Consider the following 21,353-nt stretch of genomic DNA (forward strand, 5'->3'; position numbering starts at 1 on the left):
CCACGACAGATGGCGCCCACCATGGGGCCAGCGCACGATGGATTTGAGTTCTTGAAGGGAAGCTTTGAAGGGCTCAAGGGGTATGCTGTGGGCCGGATGACCAAGAGTCATCGCGGCAAGCTCTACATCCCCCGACGCCGGCTCAATTGAGTATGGATACCGGGTCCCCTTCGTCGGAATCCACGTCTTCATCGGCCGGATCGGCGAGCCGGGCCCTGAGCCAGACATCTGCACCGACATCATCGAAACGGCTTAGCGTGCGAAATCCGCCCTGGCTCAACCCGCCATGAAGCGTGCTTTCGTGGGATGCATCCACGGAGGAGAATTTTCTGAAAAATCCGTGTCTGGCGGCGAGACAGCCATCTACTCTGATGGTGAGTCATCTATGGGTGATACAGATTCGCTATATCAATTGCAAGACGGTGGGCTCGGGGGCGGTTCCGATGGCAGCAGTATTCCGGACTCCTTCGAGCCACCAAGCAGAGTGGGGATCTTTATGGCCGGCACGCAACCCGTTCTGAGCTCTACTGCTGCGACAGCAATGACTTCGGGGTCAGCGGCAGCCGGGGCAGGAGGCCCTGTGAGCTCGCCGGCTCAGGTGCTGATGGGTCTCATCGATAGGATCAAGGCTCTGTTAACCGCCGTGGTTAGCCCAGCAGATTAGGCTCAACATGATGCGGAAGTGACGCGATTACGCGAGGAGGTGGCAAAAGCCAAGGAAAATCTGGCGTCGGAGGACACCAGAATGGCTACAGAGCGGGCGACTTTGGATGCTCGAGCGCAGCAGCAGTCCGGGTATCAGAGCAATCCAAAGCAGTTGAATAGTGGGCAGTATCATGTGTTCACCACTAGCTTGTGCAAACGAGACCAGAAGCTTGATAAGAGGGTTGTGAATTCCATTGAGCCGGCAGTTCCTCAGTATTTGAGATGGTCCGAGCAGCCCATTCTATGGAGTAGAGAAGATCACCCTCCCGGGGTTGACAACCCGGGTCACCTGGCGTTGGTGGTGGCTCCTCAGGTTGGTGGATACAAGTCCACTGACGTGCTCATGGATGGAGGTAGCAGCATCAACATCCTTTATTACGATACCTTCCGTCGCATGGGGCTGTCTGATAAAAATATCAAGACGTCCAACACCGTGTTCCATGGAGTGGTGCCAGGTAAATCGGCGTACCCAGTGGGTAAGATCAAACTGGAGGTAGCTTTTGGAGATGAGCATGACTCAAGGGTTGAAAAGTTAACTTATGAGGTGGTCAAAATCAGGAGCCCTTACCACGCTTTGTTTGGGTGGCCGGCTTATGCTAAGTTCATGGCACGGCCGTGTTATGTTTATCTGTAGCTCAAGATGCCGGGTTACAAGGGCACCATCACAATGTACGGGAGTCGGAAGATAGCCTTGGAGTGTGAGGAAGGAGATGCGGCTTACGCTGAGTCTGTTTGTGCAACAGAGGAGTTGAAATTCTACAAGGACAACGTTGACCCGGCGGACATGGCGTCTTTGAAAAAGCCGACTACAGAAAATGAGCCAGTGATGAAATTCAAGTCGGCTGATGAGACTAAGCTCGTCGATTTTGTTCCAGGTGACTCATCTAAGCAGTTCACTATCAGTGCTAACCTGGATCCCAAATAGGAAAGCGTGCTCATCGAGTTCATCCGTGAGAATCGGGACATCTTTGCATGGAAACCTTCTGACATGCCAAGTGTACCGAGAGAACTCGCTGAGCACACTCTCAATATTGACCCAAAATTTAAGCCGATCAGACAAATTCTTAGGCGGTTTAATGAGGAGAGACGTAAAGCATTGGAGAAGAAGTGGCCCGGCTTTTGGCAGCAGGGTTCATCATTGAAGTTTTTCATCCATAGTGGTTGGCTAACCCGGTGCTCGTGCTTAAAAAGAACGGCACGTGGCGTATGTGTGTGGATTACACGGACTTAGACAAGGTGTGTCCAGCTGATCCTTTCGCGCTCCCTCGTATTGATCAAATCATTGACGCAACAGCAGGTTGTGAGCGTTTGAGTTTTTTGGATGCTTATTCCGGATATCATCAAATCAAGATGGCAGTTAAGGACCAGGAGAAGACGCCTTTCATCACTCCGTTTGGAGCCTTCTGCTATGTTTCTATGCCCTTTGGGCTTAAGAGTGCTCAGGCAACTTATCAGTGATGTGTGCAGAACTGTCTCCACGGTCAGATTGGGCACAATGTACATGCTTATGTGGATGACATCGTAGTTAAGTCCAGAGAGAAGGAGACCTTGATAGATGACCTGAAGGAAACTTTTGATAATCTCCGGGTCTACAAGATGATGCTTAACCCTACCAAGTGCGTTTTTGGGGTCCCAGCAGGCAAGCTCTTGGGGTTTCTGGTTTCTAACAGAGGCATTGAAGCTAACCCGGAGAAGATCAAGGCGATAACCACTCTGGCTAAGCCGAAATGTGTTAATGACATTCAGCGTTTGGCGGGTCGTGTTGCCGCTTTAAGCCGTTTTATAAGCCGGCTAGGCGAGAAGGCTCTACCACTGTACTAGATGATGAAAAAGACAGACGACTTTGTCTGGAGCGATGCTGCTAACACGGTCTTTGAGGATTTGAAAAGACAGCTTGCAGGGCCACCAGTCCTTGCGGCCCCTGTTGATAAAGAGCCATTGTTATTATATGTGGCTGCTAACACACGGGCGGTCAGCGTTGCCGTCGTCGTGGAACGCAAGGAGGTTGGCAAGGAGTATCTGGTTCAACGGCCGGTTTATTACGTTAGTGAGGTGCTTATTAAGTCCAAACAGAGATACCCGCACTGGCAGAAGCTTGTTTACGGGGTGTTCATGGCAAGCCGGAAGCTGAAGCATTACTTTCAGGGTCATCCCATCACTGTGGTTAGTTCTGCTCCTTTGGGAGACATTATTCAAAACAGAGAAGCCACAGGACGAGTTGCCAAGTGGGCTATTGAACTTGGGCCTCACGGTGTAACGTATGCGCCGCGCACTGCTATCAAGTCACAAGTGTTGGTGGATTTTACGAATGACTGGACGGAGATGCAGATGCCTGAAGAGAAGCCAGACAACACATACTAGACTATTCATTTTGATGGATCCAGGCAACTTGAAGGGTCGGGGGCTGGGGTGGTTTTAGCTTCCCCTCGAGGTGATAAATTTTGTTATGTACTACGGCTGATGTTTCCCTGTACTAACAATGCAGCTGAATATGAGGCTTTGCTCCATGGTCTTTGGATGGCTAAGGAGATGAGCTTAAGCCGGGTAAGATGCTTTGGCGATTCAGATTTGGTGGCCCAGCAAGTATCAGGCAAGTGGGATTCCAAATACCCTCTCATGGCGGCTTATCGCCGTGAGGTTGATATCGTTGCTGGACATTTCAAGGGTTACCAAGTGGAGCACATCGATCGCAGAAAGAACGAGGCAGCTGATGCTTTAAGCCGGTTGGGATCTCAGCGTAAGCCGGTGCCACCGGACACTTTCCTAGACGTTCTACACAATCCTTCTGTCAAGGTGCCCACGGAGGAAGATTTGGCTATTCCCGACCCGGAGGCACAATTGGTGGCGGCTCTTCACGTCATTCCAGATTGGATGGTGCCATATTTAGCTTATATGACCCGGGGCGAATTGCCTGAGGATGAGACCTTGGCTAGACAGATAACCCGGCGGTCCAAATCAATGACAATTACCAATGGTGAGTTGCATCATCGTAGTGTCACGGGGGCATTTCAACGCTGCGTGTCTCCTGAGGAGGGTCAAGAGATTCTTCGTGAGATCCATGAAGGGGATTGTGGCCATCACGCCGGTTCAAAGTCCCTTGTAGCCAATGCGTTCCGTCATGGATTTTATTGGCTCACGGCTCATGCTGATGCAGAGGATCTAGTTAGTAAATGTGACGGTTGTCAGAAGTTCTCACGACGGGCTCACGTACCGGCTCAAGAGCTATGGATGATCCCAATTACTTGGCCGTTTGCAGTCTGGGGGCTTGACATGGTTGGGCCTTTCAAAAGGTCCAAAGATAAAAAGACTCACCTCCTGGTGGCAGTTGATAAGTTCACGAAGTGGATTGAGGTAGAGCCAGTTAGTAAGTGTGATGCGGCCACGGCGGTTCAATTTATGAAGAAGGTGATCTTTTGTTTTGGCTTTCCACATAGCATTATAACTGACAATGGCACCAATCTGTCCAAGGGTGACATGGAGGAATTTTGTCAGCGTGAGCATATCCGTCACATGCACCCTCCTCGAGATATCCTTAGGTGAAGGTGGCCCATCCTGAGCACGGATCGTACTCGGTGTCGGCTGGCTCGCACCCTTGTTATTCTTTCTTTTCTGTCCCTTCTGCTTCTTCTGCTGTAATGGGATCGAGTTCCGCTCAGAGACCACCTTCTTGAGTGTGTTGGGGCTGATAATATTTCGCACCTCGGCTATCTGAGGCTCGGTGAAGGCGGCAGCTGGAGGCGTCTCCTGAGAACTGAACACCAGACGACGCCTGTTGCAATTGGGTTTCTCCGCGGTACCAGCTAGATCGCGATCATCTTTTCTAGGGTTGGGTTCTTGAGAAGGAGGCCCCAAGAATACGTCATCGTACCCATGTTTGTTAAAGTACTTATCGACGTTGGTAAATGTACCGTCGTCGTTGTCCGGATCCTGTGCCATATGCATGTCCGGATCAGCTGACGCCGCTAGCGTTGCGGCGGTCTTGCTATGGCTTGGCGCCGGCACGACTAGCGGTGTTGTCTGTGGGGTGTTGTCCCCCGCCCCCAAACGAATCTGGCTCTTCGGCCAAAGCATGGGCCCGCTTATGCAGGTGCTGAGGGTCATCACATCATCTTCCTCGGCCCCAGGGGGTCGATACGGAGGTAACAAGTCATCGAAGCCCCGCAGCACCCGAACCAGTTGAACCCTATACACGGTGGGTGGCATCGGATTACCGTGGAACACGCGGCTGACCGGTTGAACGATTCTGGCCTTGGCCACATCGATTAACTCACCGTCCACGAAGTGCAGGAGAGTGCATGGAACGTCAGCGGCGCCCTGCGAAAACATGTAGGGCGTCAGGGATGCCCAGTCAAAGGCAAGGAGATGAAGTCATCGGCCGAGAGGCTTAATTAGTTACCGTGATGGCGTCGAGCTCGGCTAATGTCGAGGCACCGCCAACAGCGGGCGTGCAAGGGACGGAGGGGCCGCTTGCTGCCGAGGTGCCGGCCGGCGTATTCTTCCCACACCCAGGTGCATTAAGCTCCAATGTCGGCCCCGACGCCGGAGACACCAATGCCGCCTCCGCCGGAGACACCATTGGCGCCACCGGCGCATTGCGCGAGTTGCTGCCCGTGAAGCTGGGAATCGGGGCGGTCCCTGTTGGCCGCCCGCCATCTACGCCTGCAGCCCCTCAATCAAGGTAGGCACAATGGCGGTGATCGTCGCTCCTAGTTGGTCTCGCACTTGCTCTTCGACTATCTCCGGAATCCGCGCCACTTGTGCCTTGAGTTCTTGCACCTCGCGCTCCTGGCTTTTCGAGCTGGTCTTTCTCTCCTTTCGCCCAGCGGTATAGTATTCCGACCATTTCATGGACAAGCGTTTGCCGGCCACACGACCAGCTGACGACGGCTTACTGAGCTTATCCTTGTTTTTCATTACATTCAACGCCCTATTTAAAGTGGTGTCCCAAGGGGAGCTCTTAGACGACCCTGCGATACTGCTTTCAGTGTCCTGCGGAAGGAACGTGGACCATTTAGAAATTTGGCTTCATTAATTAGAATGCAACCATATGGAGCTAATTACGCGGGCGTGTATTCCTTACCAGACAAGCTCAAGCGCCTTGGACTTTGGATCCGTGGTAAGCTCCTTTGTTACCGGGTCAATCTTGTACCGGGCCCTCACATAGTCCCTTGTCTTCTTGTCACGGTATTTATCGAAGAGGGGCGGTAGGCCTTGCTCGGCACGCTCCGCGTCCTCCTTGTCCCATATAGGTTCCGCCACTCTGTAACCGCCGGGACCGAGTTTGTGGACCCCTAAGTTCAAGTCCCGCATATCTTTCCCTCACTCACTTGATTCCGCGGTTGCGTTGCTCTCGCACTTGATCTTGAACTCCAGGTAGTCAACTTCGCTGATCGAAGGATTTGTCTCCTTGATCTTCTCATAACTATCACCTTGTTCAATCCTTCTCTTCACCGCGGCTCTCCAAGTAGCCAGGGTCGTGCTCATCTTCGTGAGGGCGGCACTGTTCACTTTATTCCCTGAGAGGCGTGTGTTGGCGAAGTCACCGGGGAACTTGTATCGTTCGTGCAGCTTCGTGAAGAGGAGGTTGCGCAAATTCCCTCGGTCACGATGCCTTAGGTTCTCGGTGTTGATCGAGACGGTGCTCCGGAGAATGCACCTGAGTTGTCCCGCGTACCCCTTGACTAATTCTTTGGGCGCCGTTGGATGCCCACCGGAGGACACTTCAGTAAATTCCTCCTTGACGGTGCCGCGCACGTTCGGGCGCCAGTCCTTCCGTTGCCTCTTCGGTGGGCTGCGATCTGTGCGTGCGCTACCATCAGTGCTGTCATCCCCGACGCCACTAGGGGTTGTGTAGTTGGGATCGGTGTCTTCCGCGGCGTCCTCATAGCGGTGAGGTTCTTCCTCCATCTCCTGGGACAGCTCCCAGCTGAATGCCTTGCCCGAACCGCCGGCCTCATCGTTGTGGGCCATGTTTCGCTCTAAATAGGAAAACAAATTGGTCAAAAAGTTGGTTATTGTCAAGGAACAAGATATCTAAGTTGACCAAATAACCTTATTCTCGAGGAATGTCGCCAAAAAGTTGGTTATTGTCAAGGAACAATTGAGAGATGTTTGTGATATTGCCTAGGTGTTTTGGGATGGAACCTAGTGTGTTGTTGCTAAGGTCCAAGTCCCTTCCTAACCCCCTTCTTCTTGTCTCCTCTCACTATCTCTCTCACACACATGGCAAGCAAGGGTGTCTGAGTGTGTGAAAAAAATACTAAACTATTCCAAGGGCTGAAAATTGATCATCTGTTTCAGATTGCAGTTTTCTTTCTTGGGGCTTCGGTGAGCGGTACAAAACTGAATTTTGGAAATCTACAGAATGAACAAGCTAATGGCTGCAAATGCCCGCAAGGCTTCAAGGGTGACGGCATAATGGCTCAGTGTTATTTAAGGGTTGGTTTGTGAGGAATTATCATGGTCTCATCATTTAGGGTTTGTCGACACCGAGGCATCCTAAAAGCTAAGCTTTTATCATTTAGGGTTTGTCGACGCCGAGGCACCCTAAAAGCCTGAGCTTCAATCATGTTAGCACTGACTGTTTTTCAATCATGTTTGTCGACGCCGAGGCACCCTAAAAGCCTAAGTATCCGCTAGAGTTATTACAAATCAGCATGTTAGCACTGATTGTTTTTTTTCTGCAACAGGTGAGTTAAGTAACCTTTCTGAAAATTCATAACAACAACAAAATCCTATAGAAAGTAATTTCACTGCTATTTCCTGTCATGTTATCATTAACCAAAGAAGATTTACACTAATAGTACACACTCCATATAGGTATAGATTATACCATTAGTAATAACTATGCATTGCTCATGTTGTAAAAAGGCACAGAAAGAGAGCAACTGAGATTAGTAATAACTATGAGTACTACTTAATTAAGTGATGCTAAATAACTATGAGTACTCCATATAGGTATAGATTATGCCAAAAAAAGTCATGCTAAATACACATACATGTAGTTTATCGAGTGATGGACAAAAAAACAGTTGATCCCACTTAATTAAGTACTAAGATACCCCGGCCCATGCATTAGTCGCAAGTACCCCATATGTCCTATTTTTAGCAAAGTCATGCTAAAATTCACGGAAAATTTCAGCATGACCTTTGCTGAAAATAGGACATATGGAGTACCCGAATTTGCCAGAACGGAAGTTAATCGACATTCCGGCAAACTTAAGGGCCTCTCGGGGTACCTGCAAAATCATTATCCCACCCCCGCCCCGCTGCAACCCCACAACACCCCACAATATCATCACGACACGATGGTATTAGACAAAACCCCCCAATATCATCACGACACGATGGTCGGAGACAAAACCCAGCAATATATCTTCTAGCCATGAAACCCTACCATGATTCTCCTTTCTTCCTCTTTTTTCACTTAAACCTGCAAACATGTAGGGAAAGCAATTAATACAACAAAAATGGCATGCTATGTAGCCTTAATGCTACAGAACATATGAAATACATGCCAGCAATATATATGATATAAACTCCAATAATTTTTGAATAAAAACAGCAGCTAAAAAAAGTACCAAGCAAGCAATTCATTTTACTAACTATTTGGTAAAGGATATGCAAGCTCAGAACCATCATTCCTAGATGTGAGTTTGAGTGGTACACCTAGCCTAGCTAGCATTATGTTGTTTTCTTTCTTTGTGTCTGCTGCTAAAAGCTAAATACATACATACACATGGTACAAGTCTGAATATCTATCTAATTCTGCAAGCACCATCAGTAACTGTCATGAAACAACAGGGGCAAGAACATTATCCTCTAGTCTGACTTGTTAAGGACAAGTGAGTGCATCCAACCATATATTATTATCTCAAGTTTTGACTAGTAGTAGTACACTAACATCCGTCTTTATGGGCAAGACAAGAATAAGCAGGAGCAATAATAATAATAAACCAAGCAAGCATATTATGTCAAGATGAGGGAGGCATACAATCAACTGGACTGGGAAAAAAGAAAAAAAACATGGTATCATCACAATAATAATAAAGATTATTATAAGCAGAGAGAGCCGTTGAACAAGATTTGGGGTCCTAGTTTTGCCCTGTCTTCCATTCCATTCCAAAATGCTTTGGGGTTTTGGCACTTTGCTGCGTGTGATGACGAGCTGCAGCCACAGGTTTTGGTGTTTCAAGATGAGGAGAGGCTCTCGAAGAGAAAAATAGTTTTATTTCTCTCTTTTTGAGAGTATAAATTCCGACCTAAAGAGTGCTCCTGTTTCTCAACGATTTCCACCTTTTTCAAAAAATGTCTAAGAATTTTCACTTGGAGATGTACCAGCAGCAAACTAAGCGTCAGGGAGCATCGCTTTTTTTATAACACAAAAATAATACTACTACATGTATGGATAACACAGGTGACGATTTGCAGCAATGAGAATGTGAATATGCTCCTGGATATTCTGCAACCTGGTGAACACATCTTACTGCTGCTAATCTGCATCCCCTAGCCAATGTTGCTCCGCTGCCGGGCACATGCAGTCTGCACATGTGCCCCCAGACAAGCATACCACACAAGAAGACAGTCTATTTCGTAAATGACTGATGATACATTTGCTAGCACTAGTGGCAACAAAACACAAGTTCAGCTGATGGAAACTGGGACTAGAAGCATGAGCTTCTTCTATTTGTTTGTTAGCTACAACCAAGCACAGGGTTACCAAACCTAGGTCATCACATCTAACAATGATATGTGCTCTTGTGTGCAGCAGATTCGACCGAACCTAACAAGATGGACACTTGCTAATTTGACCAAAATTAGCAATTTTTTGAACCTAATTTGACCTAAATTCGAGAGGGATTTGACCTAAACCTAGCAAAAGAGAGCAGAAGAGGGCATGGCCTGGAGGGAGGAGAGGAGGAAGAGAGGAAAAGAGAGGCAGAGGGAGGAGGGCAATGAAGATTACCTGACCACGATGAGGTGGTGGCCAGAGCGGAGATGACGGAGGGCGGAGACGGCGAGCTTGGGGGAGGCGGGGATAGATGGCGGGGAGGTCGCGTGGTGCTCCTGGTGGACGCGGGCCTCCTCCTCCTAGTGCTCCGGCGGCGACTCCCGCGCGGAGCGGGCGCGGGGGTCGTCGGGTGCGGGGGGTCGTCGGCGGCAGTGGAGAGCGGGCGCGGGGGGCGAGGGAGGGGGATCGATCTGGCGAGGGAGGGGGAGGGAGGGGGATCGATCTGGCGAGGGAGGGTTAGCGAGGGGGGAAGGTTAGCAATGGCGCACCATCTAGGGGTGCGCCATAAACACAGTGATAGCAATGGTGCACCTTCCCCTGGTGCGCCATTACTAACTTTTTTTTGGATTTTTAGTTGCATCTAACTTTTTTAGTTGCATCTAATTTGTTATTCGAAAATATTTATGAATATGTAAAAATATCATCAAATTTGTTATTTGAAAATATCATCAATTTTTTTCGATTTTTAGTTGCATTCATTTGTGAATTGGTAAAACATTTATGAATATGAAAAAATATCATCAAATTTGAAAAAATATTCATGAATTCAAAAAGTGCCCATGAAATTTAAAAATATTCATGAGTTCAAAAAATATTAACAAATTCAATACTTTTTGTGAGTTAGAAATTCAATACCAGAATAAACATAAATAAATATTCATGAGGACTAGAACAGAAGAAATATCATTTCAATATGTCGAAATACAATCGAGAAATGAAGACTACAATTTAAATACAATAGATCTTAGCTAGCTATCTTTTCACAATCTTCTTGTCCTTCTTTTTCGCAAATGGAGTTCTTCTGTTGAACGGACGTCCTTTAGGTAGGGTGGTACTGCTTCTTCTTGTGGTGTATGTCACTTCATCGTCGTCGTCATGTTCCATCTTCGGGTCGCCGTACTTGTCGAAGTCTTGCTCATTGGCGACTCCATCCATTCGGATGATCTTCCTTTTGCCTCTCCTCACGACAACACGACTGGGCTTTGACGGGTCGGTAATGAAGAAGCATTGGTCCACTTGGGAAGCCAGTACCCATGGCTCATTTTTTGCGGTGACGTTTGCGCTCGCGGTCTTAGATTTGGCTTCGGGTATAACCATGGTGGTGAAATACCAGTCTTCTTTTAGGATGCTCTTGGCCCATCTGACACGGAACATTGGGACCTTCTCTCCAGCGTAGCTCAGCTCCCAGATCTCCTCGATCCTTCCGTAGTATCTGTCCTTGTCGTTACCGGTGTAGGATTCCATCGTTACCCCGGAGTTCTGATAACCATCGCTCTTCATGTCCTTGTCCTCTGTGTAGAATGTGTAGCCGTTGATATCGTACGCCTCATAGGTCATCAGGTTGTGCTCGGCGCCCTATGACAAGGCGAATATGAGTGTTTCTTCCGTGGAAGAATCCTCATGTAAAGGGTACGACAGAAGCTTCTCCTTGAACCAACGCGTGAAACATGAGTTGTGCTCTTTGATTATATCTCCGTCCTTCCTGTGTTGGCCTCTGTCATTGTACGTCTTCTCAATAAAGGTTTTGTGCTCTACCACCCAAGGGTCGACCACGTCTATGTGTTGTAGCGTGACTAGGTTTGCTCTTTCAAAGTCGGCGAGTCGACCCTCGAAGTCGACATGCATTTCGCGGCGACCATCGCGGTGACCCCATCCAGCGAGCCTGCCGAGGTGCCTGTTGACGGGCAGACCAACGGGGTTCTGGATGCCTAGATAATTCGTGCAGTAGGAGATGCACTCTTCGGTCAGAAAGCCCCTGGCTATGCTTCCCTCTGGACGAGACATGTTGCGAACGTATCCTTTGATGATACCATTCATCCTTTCGAACGGCATCATGCTGTGCAGGAACGTCGGCCCGAGTTGGATGATATCCTCCACGATATGGACCAGCAGATGCACCATAACATCGAAGAATGCAGGCAGGAAGTACATCTCAAGCTCGCATAGTATCACCACGATCTCTTCCTGTAGCCTTCTGAGTTGCCTCACGCCAACCGACTTCCGAGAGATGACGTCGAAAAAGTTGCATAGGCCAAATAGCGTTTCACGGACGTGCGCGTCCATGATCCCACGGATTGCAACTGGAAGTATCTGCGTCATCAGCACATGACAGTCGTGAGACTTCATCCCGCTGAACTTCTGCTTCGCTGAGTCTAGGTATCTGCTTATCTTCCCCCCGTAACCGTAAGGAATTCTTACTCCTACGAGGCAGGTGAAAAACTGCTCGATCTCCTCCTGACTTAGAGTGAAGCACGTGGGAGGGTAGTCATTTTCGATCTTCTTGGCCTTTTTGCTTTTGCGACGACTTTCCGTGTCCTGCTTCGCCTCATCATCATCATCATCATCATCATTAGCGTGAAGCTCCTCCCTGATGCCCATTGATTTAAAGTCTGCCCTTGCTTTCGGCCCATCTTTGGTCCTCTCTGGCATGTTGAGCAGGGTACCAAGCAGACTCTCGCACACGTTCTTCGTGAAATGCATGACATCAAGGCTGTGAGGCACACGGAGGATTCCAGTACAGCAAGTCCCAGAAAACAGACCTCGTTTTCCATACCTTCAGCAGTGGCTCTGGCGCCTTTCGCTTCTTTCCCGGCAGTGGGCAATCTTTCCAATTTTTCAACAGCTCGTCTATTTCCTCGCCGCTCCTCGTACGCGGGCGTCTTCGGGGTTCGGTTTCACCATCAAATAGATCCTTGTGTTTTCTCCATGAGTCATCGTCGCGAAGCCACCTTCGATGTCCCATGACACTAGTAGAAAACGGATCTTTAAAACCGGTTCGTAAGGGCCTTTAGTGCCGGTTTTGCAACCGAAACTAAAGGGTGGAGACTAAAGACCCCCCCCCCCTTTAGTACCGGTTCAGCACGAACCGCCACTAAAGGCCCGTGGCGTGAGCTCGCGCCATGGTATGGGGGACCTTTAGTACCGGTTGGTGTTACCAACCAGTACTAAAGGATTTTTTCTTTTGAAAAAAATTCTGAATTTATTTTGAAATTTTTGATTTTTTTTCGATTTTTAATTTTCTGACTTATTTGATGATTTACTCTCTAACCACCTCTTTTAACTGCTCAAGTGTGGATCACTCATTCCAAATCGTCTTAACTTCCCGGCTGGTCACCCATCCTCTCACTCCCCCAGCCTGAGCACGCTTAACTTCGGAGTTCTATTCGCCCTACTTTCCAAGTCTGCACTTGTTGTTTTCCTAACAAATGTAAGCTGTCAATCCAATTAACCCTCAGCAGTTTAGCTTGAGCATTAGGTCACACGTTTCACCGTTTGAGTTTGAAACTATTATTCTAAAAACAGTAATCATTTAGTAACACTAATATTTCTTGAATAAGTTTGACCATAGTTTGACCACAGTTTGACCACATTTGATCAAAATCCAAAAATTGAAATAATTATTTAGTAACACTAATATTCCTGAATAATTATGTAGTAACATTAATACTTCTTGAATAAGTAGTTTGACCATAGTTTGACCAGATTTAACCAAAATTAAAAAAATGAAATTTCAGCATATCTTTTTTTCCTTTTGAAATTTGAGGATTCTAAAAAATTGCAAACAGGTCGTAGGCCGTCAAAATTGGATGCGGATTTTCGTGCTGAATTTTTTGATATATTATACTTTTTTTCCGACATCGTATGCAAAAGTTATAGCCGTTTTACATTTTCCCTACACTTTTTGCAAAACATGTCCAAATTTAAGTTTTCAAATTTTCCTAACTAGTACATGTAGTAATGTAACTACCCCTCAAAGGATTTTATTTTTTGAAGTTTCTATCATTTTCTTTTGATTTTTTCAAAACTGAAATGGCGATACAGGGGGTAGAGTTTGAAAATTGCCCTATAGTCCCGGTTTGTGTCTCCAACCGGGACTATGGGAAAGACCCCTTTAGTCCTGATTCATGGCACGAACCGGTACTAAAGGTTAGCCCTTGAGTACCGGTTTGTGCCACGAACCGGTACTAAAGGTTCAACACGAACCGGTATTAATGCATAGCCGTTCGAACCGGCACTAATGGTACCATTTGTACCGGGCCAAAATCGAACCGGGACTAATATGTCTCACATTAGGTCCTTTTTCTACTAGTGATAGTAATGGCGCACCAGGGGACATACTAATGGCGCACTGCCTGGTGCGCCACTATTGTCTGGTATACTAATGGCGCACCAGGGGTGCGCCATTAGTACTTGTTACTAGTGGCGTGATGATAGTGGCGCACCTATAGTGTGCCATTAATGGCCAAAACAGGTGCGCCACTAATTAGCCTTTTCCTAGTAGTGAAGGAATCGAACAAGTTACACAGTCGATCGATACAAGATGGTGAGATAGCCCCCTTACAAAGCTGATCCTAAAATAATCGGCACACCTAGGTACCTACGAGTCCAGCGAAAAGCACGGGAAGAATTAAACGCACCCACGCAACACCCTAGCACACCTAAGCTCCACGACAACACCCTCAAGAGGGAAGACGATGCAGAGCGTCGCCGCTGCTGAGTCCAGCCGGACAAAGGTCTTCACCCGGAGCCTTGGCACAGAGAGCAGATCCAAGACGACGTCTTCAAGAAGAGCGCGACACCCACGGGTGTCACCGCAGCCGGCGCCAAGTCACGGAGCTTTCGCTCGGCAACTCGCCCATGCCACCGATGCTACCTGGATGATTACGCGGAGGTCTAATCCCCAGATCCAGACCAGGACACCGCCCTTACGGAGGCGCGTCCAGGAGACCCACCGCTGCACCACCCATGCCCACACAACCGGGGGGAGAGCCACCACCACCACCATGGTTCCTGCCGGAAAGCAACCACGTGGACCGCCATCCAGGGCAGCCGCCCTGGCATCCATCCTGCCAGAAACGCACAGCGATCACGTCACAACATCCATCACGGGAGTAATTAACCGGGTGCTTTCCGAAGCACCCGGGAACCACAAGACCATGATCGCTTGATCACTTAGCCGCGCCAGCAGGCTTCACCTTTTCTTTTCCCTTTGTATTTGTGTACATTGTACACTGGCATGCCCGCAATATTGTTTGTTCCCCGGTGTAAAAGGGATGCACTTATACGAGCCTCTATCCTATCTTGTATGAGTGTCCAATATTCCTTTTTTTTTTGTGTCAAACAATGTTAAGCTTAGTGTTTCTTCGACACCTCTTTAGTCTATACATACAAAGTTTACCTCCAGCTCTTTCTTCAGATAATCCACTCTACTCCTTGATTGTACTGAAAGTTTTGGCCTTCTGCATGGTGTGTATGCTCTGACATATAGACAGAGTATCAGGAAATTCTCCCCGTAAGCTTGTTTGATGAAAGATCTAGATGGTGAGCGATGTGATGCTGCCAAGCTAAATAGGTATGTCACCCTGAATATTGTTCGAGCTAAGGTTCAAAGTCAGAGAGTTGTTGCAAGTTCCCTATGTTAGATGGTATGGGGCCTTCAAATTTATTGTTTCCTAGATCAAGATCGATCAACTGAGTAAGCTGGCCAAGGAACGATGCCAATGGCCCAATGAAGCTATTCATTTGCAGGTTAAGGTGTTGTAACTTTATTAGCTTCCCAATCCATTCTTCAACCGTACCAGTTAAATTGTTATTGCCAAGTCCTAAAAAAGTTAAGTTCCTTAGGTTCCCTATGCTTGGCAGAACCGTGCCCGAAAGCTCGTTTCCACCAAGATATAGATAATCGAGGATACTGGACAAGTTACCTATCGTGTTTGGTATAGCTCCGTGTAGCTGATTTTCAGCTAGTGACAACCATTCAAGACTAGTGCAGTTTGTTAACGCACTGAAGAATTCCCAGCTTTGGATGTCAATAGCTTCAAGATTGTTATGCCGAAGGTTTAACACATACATGTTTGAAAGTTTGCCCAAAGAGCTCGGAATTTCGCCAGTTAAATTGTTGATTTCTAACTATATCGTTCCCAGCCCCGAAACATTGCCCAGTGAACCCGGAATTCGACCTTCAAACACGTTGGTATTCAAATAAAGCTCTTGCAGGTTTGGTAGGGCATCTCCTATATTAGGTGGCAGTTGCTTGCTTAGCATATTCGACTCCAAGCCTAATACTTGAAGAGATTTAGAAAGGTTGAAGAGACACCGTGGGAATCCACCTGACAACCTATTTCCTCCAAGGGCCAACATCCTCATATTTGTCAGTTTCCCAAGCTCATCGGGAATAGTTCCAGTTAGATTATTGTAGGCAAGGCCAAGTCTTTGTATGCTAGTGATGTTTCCGAGGGTTGGCGGGATGACCCCGATGGGATTATTCCGAGAAAGTCGTAAATGCGAGAGGTTGTAAAGGAGGCTTAATTTTGGAGGGATTTCACCTACCAAGATGTTTGTAGCTAGGTCCACTATCCTTAAGTTGGAACAGTTGGTGATTGCATCTGGGATACTATCCTGCAACTGGTTGACGCTTAGGTCGAGGACTTGAAGTTTTTGTAGATGTTTCAAAGGAGGTAATCGGCCAGAAAAACCATTTGTGGATAGGTTCAGGGTTCTGAGAAATGTAAGGTTCCCAATGGAAGAGCTGATTTGGCCAGCCAGGTATAGGCCAAAGAGTTGGAGAGCCACCACACGCCCTGGATGTGCTCGGCTGCATATCACTCCCGGCCACAAGCAATGGTTGGCGCTGGAGTTCCAAGAGATGAACCATCCAAAGGGATCAGAAGTGATTTCATGTCTGAAAGCTTGCAGGCAGAGCACATCTGTGCTGTTGTCGGGGAGCGTTGCACAATTGATTTTGATAGCACCCAAGAGAAGCAACGGCAGTGTCAATAATATGAGCACACCGGGGTTTCCGGGTCGCTTGGGACAGGTTGACACCATTGTTACCTGCAAAATATACCTAGATAGAGCTCTTTTAAGATGCATCACTTGCCCCTCAAGAGGTAAGAGTTCACTTGCCCCTATTATCGCCCATTATCTACTTATTTTTATTAAAGAAGCTTTCCCTTTTGTTATATTTTATTCCCATCCTATTGCAGTAAACAATATTGTTGTTACATGCAAGTAATCATGCTAGCTTATAGTCATAAGGTGAATTAGGTGAATTTTGTGTGTGGTGTTTGTATATAGTTAATAATCATGCATAATTAAGGTTGATACATAAAAATGATATTATTTTGAATCATGGAGATTCTATATTTTTTTTTGTATATAAAGGAGCAAATCCATTAACATGACTGATTTACTAAATTTATTTTATTAAAACGTTATAAAAACTCCTATTTCTTAAAAGAATTTATATACGAAGCTGCAGATCGTCTCAGGCTTCAATTAATTTCATCAAACAGGTTCTATGTTAAGCTAACAAATGGACCATGCATTTCAATTGGTCAATTCTCTTTTTTCCTTTTTGAGCTCCGATGAGGCGTGTTGGCGATGATGGCGAGGCAAAACATCGACACACGGCGGCTGTGCGCGGCATGGTGGGGACGACGACCGTCAGTGCGTCACATGGTGGCGACAGCAACCAGCGGTGCACGGCATGGCGACGATCGGCGGCGGTGACTCGACGACAGGCGGTATGGAGGGCATGGCGATGGGTGACGCACAGCATGACGGCGGCGGCAACCGATGGCGAGTCGGCAGCGATCAATTGGAAGGGTCTTATCAAATACTCATAGCCCCCTAAGAAACCCATAGGGATATACGGAGTACGCATATGTCTAGTATGTAATACAGGCTTAACTTCATGATATGTGTACGTACGCTTCATTCGCCGTAAGCTAGCATGCAAAAGACGTTCCTATTCGATCGGTAACTATACGGAGAAGAGAGAGGAGAGGTAATTAGTACCGTTGCTTCTGGCCGGAGTTCACAGCACGCGGCGGCGGCAGCCTTCTCGATCTTCTGGTCGATCGTGAATCATGAGTGGGAGTGATGTGAATCGTGAGTGACTTGGATGGCTGAGCAAGCCTCCAGGGGTTTAAATAGGCGGCACTTAGAGAGAGCAGCCTCACGTCCAGGCACCTTCGTCTCGCCTTATTTAAGCTTGACCTGAATGCAGCTAGTGAAGACCTGGAGTCCGTCAACCCTTCCATCACCAACCGTTGCTGCCCCTGGCCCCAGTTGACTGGGTTGACCAGTCAACCCTGCTGACTGGGCAACCCCAGTCGCTGACAGGCGGGCCCCACCTGATAATTAATGCTTTTATAATTAAAATTAATCTATTAACTTAATTAGACACTGACAGATGGGGCCTGCTAGCTAATTAACCTCATTAGTTAAATTTAATCTGTTTAGTAATGTGACACTGACATGTGGGTCCCAGCCGTCAGGTTTGACCTCGAACGGCTGGGTTGACTCGCTAACGTTACCCTGACATCATGCTAATGCAATAATACTTTTTCTGTTAATTCTAATTTAAATAAATCCAGGAATTTGAGAAAATGGTTTAAATCTTTAAAAAATCATAGAAAATAAACCGTAGGTCGGATCGAAAAGTTTTCTACACGAAAGTTGATCAGAAAAATGAGACGAACCTGAATATACTCTCCATGCAAACAACCATGTAAACATGGAACCTTCCCCTCCGGTTCATCTATCTAACAGATGCCTAAAGCCGGGATATTTTCCTCTCCGTCTGCAACGTGTAGTACTGCGATAGGTCACCACCAGCACAACATATTACCATGCCATGCATTTGTGTTGCATTTGTTTGCGTGTATTTATTGTTTCTTCCCTCTCTTCTCTTCAGTAGACCCCGAGGCAGACGCTGCCCCTGAGGCCTGTTACTCCACCGACGACCCCTCTTTTGCCACAGAGCTTCCAGGCAAGCAACCCCACTTGAACATGCCTATATCGCTGATACGTCTCACATGTATCTATAATTTATGAAGTATTCATGCCATGTTTACAACAATTTTATATGATTTTGGTATGATTTGATTAGAACTAACCCAGACTGACGTTGTTTTCAGCAGAACTACCGTGGTGTCGTTTTTTGTGCAGAAATAAAAGTTCTTGCAATGGGCTGAAAATTTTCGGAGAATATTTTTGGAAAATATAAAAATGCTAGAGCGAAAAGATACTGGAGAAGAGTCCCGAGGCAAGAACAAGGGTGGGGGCTGATGACCCACAAGTATAGGGGGTCTATTGTAGTCCTTTCATAAGTAAGAGTGTCAAACCCAAAGAGGAGCATAAGGAAATGACAAGCGGTTTTCAGCAAGGTATTCTCTACAAGGACTGAAATTATCGATAACAGATAGTTGTGTGATAAGATAATTCGTAACGGGTAACAAGTAACAAGAGTAACTAAGGTGCAGCAATGTGGCCCAATCCTTTTTGTTGCAAAGGACAAGCCTGGACGAACTCTTATATAAAGCAAAGCGCTCCCGAGGACACATGGGAATTGTTGTCAAGTTAGTTTTCATCATGCTCATATGGTTCACGTTTGTTAATTTGATAATTTTATATGTGGGTGGACCGGTGCTTGGGTGTTGTCCTTCCTTGGGCAAGCCTCCCACTTATGATTAACCCCTCTCGCAAGCATCCGCAACTACGAAAAAAGAATTAAGGTAAACCTAACCATAGCATGAAACATATGGATCCAAATCAGCCCCTTACGAAGCAACACATAAACTAGGGTTTAAGCTTCTGTCACTCTAGCAATCCATCATCTACTTATTACTTCTCAATGCCTTCCCCTAGGCCCAAATCATGGTGAAGTGTCATGTAGTCGACGTTCAAATAACACCACCAGAGGAAAGACAACATACATCTCATCAAAATATCGAACGAATACCAAATTCACATGATTTCTTATAACAAGACTTCTCCCATGTCCTCAGGAACAAACGTAAGTACTCACAAAGCATGTTCATGTTCATAATCAGAGGAGTATTAATTATCATTAAGGATCTGTACATATGATCTTCCACCGAATAAACCAACTAGCATCAACTACAAGGAGTAATCAACACTACTAACAACCCACATGTACCAATCTGAGGTTTTGAGACATAGATCGGATACAAGAGATGAACTAGGGTTTGATAGGAGTTGGTGTTGGTGAAGATGCTGATGGAGATTGACCCCCTCTCGATGAGAGGATCGATGGCGATGACAATGGTGACGATTTCCCCCCTCCCGGAGGGAAGTTTCCTCGGGAGAACAGCTCTGCCGCAGCCCTAGATTGCTTCTGCCTAGGTTCTGCGCGCCTGGAGACGCCGGCGCTTCGTCCTGAAAGCTTCCTTCTGATTTTTTCCAGGGTACAAGACACCATATAGCAGAAAATGGGCGCTGGAGGCCTGATAGGGGCCCCACAAGATTGGGGGTGCACCCTGCAACCTTGTGGCTGGCTGGTGGTGTTGGGGAACGTAGTATTTCAAAAAAAAATTCCTACGATCACGCAAGATATATCTAGGAGAAGCATAGCAACGAGCAGGGAGAGTGTGTCTACGTATCCTCGTAGACCGAAAGCGGAAGCGTTTAGTAACGCGGTTGATGTAGTCGAACGTCTTCACGATCCAACCGATCCAAGTACTGAACGTACGGCACCTCCGTGTTCAGCACAGGTTCAGCATGATGACATCCCTCGAGCTCTTGGCCCAGTTGAGGATGAGGGAGAGTTCCGTCAACACGACGGCGTGGCGACGGTGATGATGAAGTTACCGGCGCAGGGCTTCGCCTAAGCACTATGACGATATGACCAAGGTGTTAGCTATGAAGGGGGGCACCGCACACGGCTAGGAACAATTGATGTGTGTTCTAGGGGTGCCCTCCCCACGTATATAAAGGAGGGAGAGGGAGGGAGGAAGCCTAGGGCGCGCCCAAGTCGGAGGAATCCTAGTTGGGCCCCTAGTCCAATTCGGCCCCCCTACCATATTTGGACAAGGGGGAAAGGAAGGAGGGGGGAGGGGAAGGAAGTAGGAGTCCTACTTCATACTTTCCTTTTCCTCCTCTCCTTTCCCTTTCTCCCCACGTGGCTGGCCCTATAGGGGGCGCACCAGCCCCTTGTGGGCTGGTGTGTTCCCTTACTTGTACCATTAAGCCCATATCTTTGCCGAGGGTTGCCCGGAACCCCTTCCGGTGACCCGGTATCACCCGGAACACTTCTGGTGTCCAAATACCATCGTCCCTTATATGAATCTTTACCTCTCGACCATTTAGAGACTCCTCGTCATGTCCGTGATCTCATCCGGGACTCCTAACAAACTTCGGTCATCAAATCACATAACTCATAATACAAATCGTCATCAAACGTTAAGCGTGCGGACCCTACGGGTTCGAGAACTATGTAGACATGACCGAGACACATCTCCGGTCATTAATCAATAGCGGAACCTGGATGATCATATTGGCTCCTACATATTCTACGAAGATCTTTATCGGTCAAACCGCATAACAACATACATTGTTCCCTTTGTCATCGGTATGTTACTTGCCCGAGATTCGATCGTCGGTATCTCAATACCTAGTTCAATCTCGTTACCGGCAAGTCTCTTTACTCGTTCTGTAATGCATCATCCCGTAACTAACTCATTAGTTACAATGCTTGCAAGGCTTATAGTGATGTGCATTACCGAGAGGGCCTAGAGATACCTCTCCGACAATCGGAATGACAAATCCTAATCTCGATCTCTGCCAACTCAACAAACACCATCGGAGACACCTGTAGAGCATCTTTATAGTC

General features: G+C 47.3%; 2 protein-coding genes across 2 annotated transcripts in view; one reads left to right on the top strand and one right to left on the bottom strand.

Annotated features, from left to right (window-relative positions):
* LOC141020728 (uncharacterized) overlaps positions 1 to 3,066 on the top strand; it is a 29,287-nt gene extending 26,221 nt beyond the window's left edge. The window contains exons 3-5 of the mRNA XM_073495668.1: positions 2,334 to 2,495; positions 2,559 to 2,748; positions 3,034 to 3,066. Coding sequence (XP_073351769.1) covers positions 2,334 to 2,495; positions 2,559 to 2,748; positions 3,034 to 3,066 — 385 coding nt within the window. The remainder of the gene's footprint in view (positions 1 to 2,333; positions 2,496 to 2,558; positions 2,749 to 3,033) is intronic.
* Positions 3,067 to 14,576: 11,510 nt separating this feature from the next.
* On the bottom strand, positions 14,577 to 17,504 carry LOC141042525 (uncharacterized). The gene is made up of 2 exons (XM_073511184.1): positions 15,676 to 17,504; positions 14,577 to 15,531 (listed from the first exon to the last, which is right to left on the bottom strand). The coding sequence occupies exons 1-2, from the start codon at positions 16,586 to 16,588 to the stop codon at positions 15,095 to 15,097; spliced, it is 1,350 nt and encodes a 449-aa protein (XP_073367285.1). The 5' UTR covers positions 16,589 to 17,504; the 3' UTR covers positions 14,577 to 15,094.
* Positions 17,505 to 21,353: the final 3,849 nt, after the last annotated feature.

The sequence above is a fragment of the Aegilops tauschii genome, chromosome 3, assembly GCF_002575655.3.
Source record: "Aegilops tauschii subsp. strangulata cultivar AL8/78 chromosome 3, Aet v6.0, whole genome shotgun sequence".
In the NCBI taxonomy this organism is placed as follows: domain Eukaryota; kingdom Viridiplantae; phylum Streptophyta; class Magnoliopsida; order Poales; family Poaceae; genus Aegilops; species Aegilops tauschii.